This window comes from Stegodyphus dumicola, chromosome 3, assembly GCF_044657685.1.
Source record: "Stegodyphus dumicola isolate Sdum_Otavi_A_Nest chromosome 3, ASM4465768v1".
Taxonomy (NCBI): Eukaryota; Metazoa; Arthropoda; class Arachnida; order Araneae; family Eresidae; genus Stegodyphus; species Stegodyphus dumicola.
This window is the reverse complement of record NC_140770.1, coordinates 94,558,424-94,570,437: the sequence shown is the minus strand read 5'-3', so window position 1 is coordinate 94,570,437 and position 12,014 is coordinate 94,558,424. Positions and strand designations below refer to the sequence as shown.

General features: G+C 31.5%; 1 protein-coding gene across 2 annotated transcripts in view; it reads right to left on the bottom strand.

Annotated features, from left to right (window-relative positions):
• The window catches only part of LOC118193581 (uncharacterized), a 99,075-nt gene extending 95,581 nt beyond the window's left edge, over positions 1-3,494 (bottom strand). For both annotated transcript variants that reach the window (XM_085813091.1, XM_085813092.1), the window contains exon 1: positions 3,336-3,494. In XM_085813091.1, coding sequence (XP_085669217.1) covers positions 3,336-3,399 — 64 coding nt within the window. In that variant the 5' untranslated portion in view covers positions 3,400-3,494. The remainder of the gene's footprint in view (positions 1-3,335) is intronic.
• Positions 3,495-12,014: the final 8,520 nt, after the last annotated feature.

The following is a 12,014-nucleotide window of genomic DNA, read 5'->3' as shown; positions in this document are numbered from 1 at the left end:
GTACGTGTCTCGGTTCCATGGTAATTTGACAGAAAGAATACAGAGCAATTGTCTCTCTATCTGAAATAGGAAATTCATCGGAAATAGGAAATTCATTTGTCGATAATATGGAAGTCAAAATCTTTTCAAAGTTTTATCTTGGGCGAGAATTGGTAACTCTATGCACTTATTCTAACCGATTATACTCAATATCGAGTTACCAGTTTCAAAGGTCTCATCATTTAGCCAATAGCAGGCTCGTCTTGAAGACCATAAGCGCTTAGCTTAGCGCATACTTACGAGAAGATTCTGCTTATCTCGAACTAGTTCCATCTTCTCTAGATCAAAAATTAAATGCCTGGTTTAAGAATTAAGATCACATTATTGTGAGCAGATAATAATCTGCTCACAATAATGTGATCTTAATCCTACAGTACTAAATGGCAGAACAAGAACGTCATCATTTGCCTCAGTTCCGGAAATGTTTAATTTTAATTCAGTAGGATTTCTGTTTAATTATGACAACAAAATAAGGTGAATATTACTAATTTACTGTAGAATTGCTATGTTGAAATTTACTTACATCTTGAATACATGTTTTCTAAGTGAATACCAGAAAAAAAAATATTTTGACGAAAAGATGTCTTACGAAGAAGAGTAATAGTTTTAGGAGATATCCATCTCCTTTCTGAAAGAAATTTGTAAACCAGTCTGGAATTACAAGTCTTGTTTTAAAACTGAATAAACGATAAAACAAAGTCCTCTTTCGCTTCTAAGACTGTACGGAACCTAATTATGTAGGAAGCTGAATTTAGGCTCCATGATGTTCGATAGCCAGTCACTTTATTGCTGCTTCAGAAAAGTAACATAACGCTAAGAGAAGAGTTAAAAGAAGCATTCTTATCTGATCTTCGGCTTAGGAGCTTACACTGCTCGTGTAATGTCAAAAGGGCCGGCTCTACTTGGATTAACAGAACAAAAACTCCAACTTAAGTATTTTTAAAATGTGAAAATTCTCAAGCCAAACTGTGCCTATTAATTCTGGTTTAGGCCATTGACTCAGGCTAGTAAACACGGTTAATAAAGACTAAAGCCTTTTCAAGTCCTTGCTAGAGCTCTGTACTCTCTAAACACCCTGTTCCTATATAAATTACTAATCTACATCCTGTTGGAAGTCGACAAAAGTAAAAGTGATAATACAGGCAAAATAATAAGGTAATGGATTAGTAAACATAAATCCTGCAAGATGTTTACTTTAGCAATACATTTTTTGTCAAAAGTAATTTTAACTGAATATAGCCAGCTAATAATGAGTTTATTAGCACTAGAAATTACTTATTACAATATGCACATAGTATCTCTCAGTTATCACGTATAAAAAAGATTGTAACTCCTTCCTCGTACAATATCCATCTAAGAGAATTTCAATAGAGAAAGCAAAATAAAATTTGATTTCATATATAAACTGCGTTTAAAGATCTTACTCATTAAGCTTTTGCATTTTAAACTTTTTGTATTTACACATATTGTTACGAATTTTGTATATGTATAAATAATTTTAGTGAAATTATATGTGAAATTGTTGTATTTAATCTGTGTAACGTAACATGAAGATCAAAAGAGACGATGCTCTGCCAGAGAAATAAGATTACAGAGGCAAGTCAATTTTACAAAACCTAGGCTATCTCGCTAAATTGGCGAGATACTGCAAAGCTGGAGATGGTTTTGGCGACTAATTTTTGCCAAATTGCCAAGAGTCGCCAGTTGTCCGGTCTCTGTATAACTATAGAGGGTACTGCAATTAAATAACTGTAATTACTCTATATAAGCAAATGTAATCATCCTCGGCCCTTATATGCCTTCCAGTTATTTCGAGAAGCAGAAAGTACTAGAAATTTCTCGGCGGCCTGAAGGAAACTATATAAGACCGAGAAGAACCTCAGTTTCTCAGTTGTAGTTGTTCGTTCAGTGTGAGCTCGGCTACTGAGGTATGTCCTGGATAGCTTCGCTCTTTAGATAATTTTTGCATTGCGTTGTGTTTAACGTTATTTCTAGGTTGAAGTGTAATTACTGATTGTACCCTGTGATACTGTGAAGAGTTGTACGACTATTTTCGGGTAACGTTCCAGACCTGAAGGGTTTCTTTTGGTAAAATAAATTTTACCAAGCTATCATCGTTGTGCATTCAGTCTATTAGGAACCTGTACGTGTGTAACAATCTCTTTCATAAGTATGTAAGCGAAGCCTTCCGACCCAAAATAATAATAAAATGAAATAATTAAGTTAATTGATTAATTATTTCAATATCTAGACATGAAATTCATATAGAAGCACAATGAACACCGGTTTTTTTTAAATTAAGCTACAGGCTTGAAAAGAAAATTTGCAGACAATTTCATAAGTATGAAATCATATCAGTTATGTTGAAATGGCAAGGCACAGAAGGTAATCAATTACCACGTTGGAGTTCACTGTGTATATATTACGTACATATAAATTACTAAACACATATTCAAAAGTAACATATTTATCTATATTTCAAGTTCAAATGAGTGACAGCACAATTTCAAATTCAAATCTTCCTGCTCCAACATTATAATTGATTTCTAAATTTTTTCGTACAGATAGGGATCACACACAATAATAATAATATTAAATTTCAAAGCTCATTTGTTATTATATTCTTTTTATGCAGAAATATCTTAGAAAGTAAGAATCAAGTTAAAATATACGTTTCATTTCTCAAAACATTTCTAAATGCTATTATAGCAGCAAAACAAAAAGGAAAATAAATGCATACGTTTTTAATGATCTCATTGTGAACTGGTGATTAGGTACTTGGTCATTAAGACTGAAATTTCAATTATAATTGAAATTTAGATCTGATTAATAACGCTAAATAACACTTAATAACGCCTTATAACCGCTTAATAAATATCACACTAAAGTTTGTAACTGCTAAATAATTTTTTCTGGTTATAGTTTTCGAAAAAATATTCTGCTTTTTAAATAATATTTTTATTACAATAGCATGTTTCGTATTCCCTTCTTACAGTCTGATTTACACCTCTCTACACTTAACCGTAGGACAAAAGAGACAAATCAGTAGAAACAATGTATAAACAAAGGTTAACTGAGGTCGTCCTGTCCTATTTACATCCGCTCGTCTGTCTGAAGGGAAACTTCAGACAGACGAGCGGATGTAAATTTAAGGAAAATCAATTATAAGAACTCCTTTTACAATTATAAAATTACACATTCTCTTTCAAAACATTATGATTTTTCTGCGTCAGGATATTATACACTGATAAGATACAAAAAATATTATCAATTGATAAGCTATTTAATTTACTTACCCCCAATTATGATTGCTAGGAAAGCAGTAATAATGAACCAAGTTGGTATTGTTTCGAAAAGCATTTTAATGGCTTTCCATCAGCAGTTCATAAATTTGCCTCTTCCAAAATTTTTATTTCAGCCGGTTTGGAAAGGTTCGTTAACAGTCACAGAAAGGCCGGAGTTCTTCCTTCTTGCCAGAATGTTCTGATTGGCTAAATATTATCGGGTTAACCCTCACCTTTGACATGCACTTTCCCGATGACCACGGATTTACCAGGAACTCTTACGTTACGAAATTTTGAAACCCTGAAATTTCCTTTTTGTCAAGTGGTTTAAAAAAGCATATTCATTTTAGTTGGCAAAAGGGAGTAAAGGAAAAACAAATATTTTAGGTTATTAGGCTGCCTTAATTTTTATCATTTGATAAATGCATTTAAAAACTTTTAGTATAAATTCGTGATCATGTATTGGAATGAATTATTTTTTAAGTAATTAAAACTTTTTGTTAATTATTAATTTTAATAGTTAATAATCATAAATTTTTATTATTAATAATTAAAGATTAATAATATTCATTAAGTATGATTATGAGTTTTATTAATAACAGTTAGATTTTTAAATAATGATAATTAATTATTGTTAATAATTTTAGGTGACTAACAGGTAATTATTATTCTTTTAAAAGATTATATTTTGATAAGTACTTGATGTGATTTATTCTAATTAGAATTCAATTGGGAAATTCTTCCTTGTGAATAGGAAATTTATTCTTTAATACACCATATTTATACAATGATTAGTTATTTCAGAAGCAAATATGGAATAATTCCGCTCTGCAAACTCATAAAAGTCGAAAAGATATTCTTCTCCCTTAAATGATAAATATTATGTGTCGTAGAATATTTATGCATATGTATGCAGATGTGTGAAAAAAAATGAAAAGAATGTTTGATTACGTTATAAATCGATATGCTGCTAAAATTTGGATGCAAATGTGAGAATGGAACAAATGAAATGGCGCAAAAACGAGAAACTTGGAAAGTGATATTGAAACAATTTTAAAATACGAAATTTCAACTAAATTATATTGCAGTTTCTAGCGCAATTATGGCTAAATTCGATTTTACTTATCCATTAATATATATGCAGCAAACTCTGTCTAGTGATTACCTACTGTACTCTACCACTTCTAAAGGTGAACAGTATTTCTGAAAAATTAAAAAATCAATTTTTGACACCATTTCTCTCAGACAATCATCGTCAAAGCCAAAGTTATTTAAAACTAATATGGAAGTCTTAGAAATGGTACGCTGCATTTACAAGGACTCAGTAATAAAAATAAAGATATGATGAATATAACATTCCAAATTTTAACCATTGTATGCACTTCCTTTAAATGATTTTGAATTTTACCAAGAGCGGCATAGTGTGAATTTAGAATTTTTCAGCTGTATTAAAGGTACTGATTTCAGACATCTAATTTCCAAAAACGGTAACTATATCGAAGCTTAGAAAAAAGACAAATTATTGATGCTTTGAGAATGCTGCATCTGTAGGCATGATACGTTTTCTTGATATTCGAGGCCATAGTGCCTGCCGTATATGCTCTGGAAACTTTTTTATTCTTGATAGGCACATTATTTTTGGACTATCGCTGTAATAAGTTCACCCAATTTTTGAAAACTTCATCCGAAAGACATACTATGCGTGAAGATGTCAATGCAGATACTCACAACCGAAAAATTGATGACAAAATTATCTGAAGAAAACGAACATGAGAGCTTGACTATCTTCCTCATTCTGCTCAATATCATAATATTAATAACATGGCATTCCTTTCGTGTATGACAGAAAACTGAATTGCAAAATGTTTTCTTCCTCTGAAATCATGGAACGAAATCGCTTATGGTTTAAAAGAGGAATGCCTAAACATGTTCTTTAAAGATTAAAAAAGTCTCGTATCGGTCATTTTCAAGAATAATCGCTACAGTATTGGCTTCCAAAAGGAGGCATGTGACATATTAATAAACCATTGCACTCTGAAGACCAATGTTTAAGTGTAGTTACCCAAAACCTGTATGTCATCCTAAAACCATAAGAGATGAAAGAGGTACCTATAGATAAAAACAAATGTAGTAAACTTTCTTTTACTTCCTCACTTTAATTAAGAATTATTTTAACGAGGCTAATTTTGGCTAACAACACAAAAACTTAATTTTCCACTAAAATGTAATGTTCTTAAAAAATTGCCTCTTTTACTAGCCGTAAATAATAGTCGCGTTAGTGATATCTTAGTTGATATTGTATGGTTACTACAATTTTGCATTTTTTATAATTTTAGCCTTTTCCCGTCTCTTTCTTCGTTTCCTCACCAGAAATGTAAATTAGTAGAGAATATTTAAGCCGAGTGTTTCAGATTGCAAGATAGAGCATTTTTCGTCCTCTCGAGACGAAGTTACTATGTTTCATCAGCTCTGATAAGATTGTAATTATTCAGCTTTGCGTTATTACTGCCAACATTTAATTGTCATGCCGATGAAAATTTCTGAGTCAACTTAATTTTAAATTAAATTGTGTACTTCTAGGCTTAGTTTAACATAGCAAAATGTGTGCAACAATGAGATTTTAGCATTAAATCAATCAAAAATACGAGTAGTATGGAATGTATTGTGTCCTCAGAGCTGTTACCTGGATTTTGTATATTATGAGTACAGCATAAAGGAACCAACATGTGCTTCTGCATTTTATAACTTGTTTGTAATATGTAATTTTGCTACGTATTTAAGCCAGTTATATTAAAAATTATGTCTTATTTTATTGTGTCATATAAAAGTCTCCGCGGTTTTTTGCCACTAGATGTTATTGATGCCTATATATCTGGAAACACTCACCCGATTGTCTCAAACGAACATGTGCTTTAAAGGTGACATTCAGATTCCATTGTTTGTGAATATAGTATTCTAATTCGTTGCTCGTGTAAAACGTTATATTGATTTGAAAATGAGTAAAATATCTGAAGAAATACGCTATGTGATGCTTTTTTACTATAAAAAATGTAAAAACGCTGCAAAAACATGCCGAAAAATTTGTGAAGTGTACGGTGAGAATGCTGTGAGTGAAAGAAGGAGCCAGGAGTGGTTTGCTCAATTCCGTTTCGCAAATTTCGATGTCAAAGATGCACTTCGCTCTGGTCGGCCAGTCACTGAAAACGTCGATGAAATTTTACAACTGGTGGAGCAAGACCGGCACTCAAGCTGTCAGAAAATAGCGGAGGCACTCAACATCAACCACATGACAGTTTGGAATCATTTGAAAAGAGCAGGCTACAAAAACGAAGCTCGATGTTTGGGTGCCACATGAGGAACTGTCCATTATGAGCTGCTTCAAACTGGTCAAACTATCAATTCGACCCTGTACTGGGCACAACTAGACCGTTTTTAACGAAGCAATCTAGACAGAGCGACTAGAATCGACCAACAGAAAGGGTGTTCCATCAGGACAATGCAGGGTCACACACATCTTTGATGATTCGGACCAAATTGACGGTACTTGGTTGGGAAGTTTTGATGAATCCACCGTATAGCTCGGATCTTGCACCATCTGACTACCATTTGTTTTTGTCTTTGCAAAACTCTCTGGATGGTGAAAAATTGCCAACCGAAACTCCGCTGAAAATCACTTGGCCAAGGTTTTCGACGATGAACCACAGAAGTTCTACACCGATGGAATTGTGAAGCTACCCAAAAAATGGCAAAAGGTCGCAGATAATAATGGTCAATATATTAAATTAAAACTAATTTTCAATAAAGAACATTTTTGTTCAAAAATGTATAAAAAAACCGCGGAGACTTTTTATATGGCCCAATATTTGCGAGTGGTTCTGCCAAAATCGAAAGCATAACTAACAACGTTATAGATATGTACTCCTTAAAGAGTCATCCCAAGTAGCACAGCAACGTCGTAACGACGTTGCAAACTCGTCGCGGATGTCATTACAAAAACGTTGCAATATGTTGTCTTTAAGACGCCCAGATGTCTGCGAACATCCATTGTTTTGCAACCGTTGCAAAGGCGTCTTTATTACGTCTTTGTAGATGAGGTTTTTGTCGCATAGACGTCATTATTACGTCTTTTGCAGTTGATATTTTGTGAAAGCATCGCATCACGACGTCTTAAAGACGCCTAGATGTTCACCAAATTCCACCTTTTTGCAACAGTTATAAAAATGTCGTTATTATGTACTTGTGTTACATATTGATTTATACAGAAAAATAAGCTTAATAATTAATATATTTTTCTTCTTTTTTGAAATTTTGCATTCCTTCTATTTATCTAAAGCTTAAATATTTTATCATTTCCTGAAAACCAGAAGATAATACAATTTTTCTCTTTAAAATAAATATGCATAATTAATAGTAGCTTTAATTATTTTCAGCACTTTAAAATATATTTTTAAATAACTTAAATTCCAAGTCACGATTATTTAAGATTTCATCATTTTTTTCCCCTTAATCCTTTAATGTAAGTGAAAATAATTATTATGAAAGTGATCATTATAAATGTATAACATTAATAGTAAGTTTTAAGTAAATAAAACTCAATCAGATATAAATAAAAATAAAGATATATATGTGGGTAATAAAAAGAGCGTTTCTGATTATAAAAGCATTCCTCAGAGACATTGAAAATTGCCCCCGTCATGATAAATTAGGAAACGGTTCTTAAGGTAGCATAAACAGTATTTTACCTGAATTCAAGTATAAATTTATTCGCGTTTTATACTAAAAAATATAACCATTAACTTCTATATCTCCAAGATATCCAAATGAAACACTGTATAAAGTAGTTAATAAATGTGATCAAAAGTATTTCATACAAAAATATATCTAAATCTAATAACCAAAAAAAAAACTTCCCATATTCATATCTAAAATGAAATAATATCCTAACAAACAACATGCATGACAGCACTATTTAAGAAAAAACATGAACTAGCAGTGTTTGAAAGTATAAGCAGAAGGCAGGTAACAGAATTAAAATTTCCAATTAATAAAAAATTATTTGTGTTTTTTAAATAGTAAGCAATTAAAAGTGCAATAATTATGGATTGCAGTATTTACTAATAATGCTGATGTTTTTAACACCATTTCTTTCGATCATATGGTAATGTATTTACTTACTTTTAGTTTCTACATTTTAGAATAGTGGTAGATTACAATGATTATTTCATGCACTTTATATAATCAATAACGTTTCCTTTTGTTACTGAATAGAAATAATTTAAACAATATACGATAGTAATCTAAGTACGTTAAAGTGAGCTCTTCGTTAAATAGCACACGATGAAACTTTTTGTTTCTTTTATTATGAATTTCTTTGTTAACACAAGCACATAAAAATAAGCGAAGAAAATAGAATATTCTTAAATTTAATAAAGAATAAAACCTAATTTCCAACATTCATTTATTGAGATAATCTAATTAACCTACACAACGGCAATATTTAAAAAAAAGTTTGGAAGAATAGATACCAAACGAAAAGTAATAAAACTTTGTAATCAATAAAAATATTTAGTGTTTTTTAATATTACACAATTAAATATAACATAATTATAAATTATAATATTTCATAATAATGCTAATGTTTCCTTAACACTATTTTTTCGATCATACATTTCATACACTTTAAAATCATTAACCTTTTCTGCATACTATACAAAAGACAACATGATATAGAATGTGCATTATTATTAATTTTAATGTATTCCTTGTGTTTTTCTAATATATTATTACATATATCTAATTCATCTTCAGCAGTCATATTAAGTACCAGTGCAATAATTTCTTTCTATTTTGAAACGTATGAACATACCATAACAGCTTGAATTGCTGTTGCTTCTGCATGGATTGCATTTTCAGCAAAATCAGAAAATGCCTTAACATTGTATGTTGTTTATGAAATAATTTTTTTGGTTTTATATGAATTAATTCTGAGCACCAACACAATAATCGATTAATATGAATGATATACGATATATATATATATATATATATATATATATATATATATATAATTTAATTATTTCATTGATTTTTTTAAAATTTTATTTACATTACTGTATCACTGGGACTTTAATTTAGGAAGAAATGTGAAATTTGTTGCTTTATTCTTGAGTGGTATTTATTTTTACTTCAATTTTCACATATCAGAAGTTTTCTTATTATTTATTTCTAAATGTTCCATATTTTACTTTCTATTTTACTTTATAATCTTATGTTTACACATTGCTTCTTTTGTTATTTTTATGTCTACGCATTTTTACGATCTGTCAATTAACTCTGGATAAAGATAAATCACATGATTAAACACTTTTTTGAACTTTACACTGTTTAGCGAAGGTGGATTACAAATCCGGAATGAGAAATGATGCTCAACGCCAGCCTTGAGGCTTAGTTATTTTTCTGTTGGATAGGTTATGTTACTCCGATATGGAAAAGCGCTATCTGTCTGGGGGTAAAGGATGCCTTCGTGGAAGACTTTTTAAGGAAACCTTGGCTCGTATTTAGGTAGCACATAGGAAAAAAACAAAAACAGCCATGCAGCCAAGCATTTTGCCCGGGAGCTAATCCAGGACTACTCCCAGCATTCAGCAATATTAACCATTTTAGTACTAGTTGGGGCCGCATTTTTTTTGTCGCTTTCCTTTTTTAGTCTTCGCAGCCGTGTTATCAGTCGCTCCTTGCGTTGAACAGAAAATGTTCTTGCCAATGAGAGGACTAAATGATCAATAGGTTAGGAAGTGTACATGTAACATAAAACACTATATGTAAGAGAGCATTTTAAACCTCACTAACTACCAGAAGTAATATTTAAAAATTAATTTATTAAATTCCTCTTCCAATTTTAAACACAGAAACAATTTTAGAATTAAGCTTTCTAAAGTACAGTATTTCTGAATTTATCATTTTTATGTAGTTCTCTAAGCACAAGCTTACACATCGGTAAAAGGAAAAACAATTTTCTCCATCCAATAATCGTTTTTTCTTCAAAACCAATCAAATTAACGGTACTGATGCTCCCTCTGCTAAGGAAGTATCGTGCTTCCTGATATATCCATAGACAGTATACCCAGTTAGAAAATGGCAGATCCGTATTTCGAACCCCGGTAAGTATATGATTAGGTTCTCACTTGCTGTAAAGAGCCAAATTTTCACAGCGTAACTTGATGATTTTTTTTATTACAGATCCAGCTTACAATGTAATCTTCTTGCAAAAACATGGAACAATGAATTTGTAACTAACCGCTCAATAAATTTTTATTTTTGTGCTTACGAATCTGGCCTGTTTATCAAGGTGAGAAAAAAATTCAATAATCACCGCCCAGACGGTGTGTATAGTGGTTAGTGAATGCAATACCGAAGGGACCGGGTTCGAATCACGGAGAAGGCATGGATGTTTGTAAAAAGTCCTCTCGAGAAGTTCGTGGTAGGGGTGAGAGAGGAGTGGGGCATCCTCAGACCCGTCCACCGGGCTGTTTTCCATCAAAATTGGAGTGGAACTCAGCAAAATAGTACTGTCACCTGTATGGTGTTCAAAGCTCTTGCCAACGACAGGCGCAATATTGTTCTCCTTGCCAAGATGAATTTCTCGGGCTTGTTCTGATGTTACTATCAGATAAGTGAGATAAGTCACAACACAACACACACAGCACAAATTAAATAATCAAAAAAATTAAATCTTCTAATTTATGCTTTCCTAAAACGAAAAAAGACTCTGCGAAACAAGAAAATTTAACCTAACAAGCTTTGCATATACATGTGTTTTATTCATATGTATCTGAAAACGTATATATATAATGTTGCCAATTCTAAACACGATGGTAAAACAAGCAGAAAAAGACAGATGACGAATGATAAACCCCATATCTACCAAAAACGTTTTGGAGCCCAAAAGTGTATAGGTGTAAATGTTTATCAAAGTAATCAAAAGAATGTAGAAAGGGAAATATTTATGTTGCTGAGATATATTTAAAATAGATGATATATTTAAAATAGATTTCGATATAGATGATAACATTGCTTAATTATTACTGATTATTAAACATTTTGTATGAATCTTATGACATGAAAGATTTTACTTTCACTTTTACTGTTACTAAAGTTCTATTTTAGTCACTTAAGTTCCAGGAGAAACATATGACAGCCATTAAGTTTAGAATGACACATTTCGGACATATTGGTTATTTAGAAGCATTTGGAATCAAAAGTTCTACATACATGTAAACAGAAAAATGAAAACGGGAGATATTACGTTACTCGGGAATAGATTTAAAATAGAGAAACTTCTTTTATTTCTCAGTACTTCAAAAATTCTAACTTAATTATCACTTAACTGATTGGTGAAAGGTTTCGTATACATTTCTGGGTGTAGGATTTCAACTTCTACTTTCACTTTCGTATTTGAGTCACTATTGCATAGGAAAATCCCGAGAGTCATTCATTTTGAAATGACGAACTTTAGAAAAATAAAATGCAAATATTTTACTATTTTTTTGGCCTGAAGATGGAAACAACCAGATCCAAAAAAGGCTTTAGTAGCTGTGACAAATTAAGGTTAAAATTTTATCTTAGACACAAAACGTATATTTATATGCCTCTTTCTATACCAGGGAAAGGCAAAAGCTGATCCACGGGCCG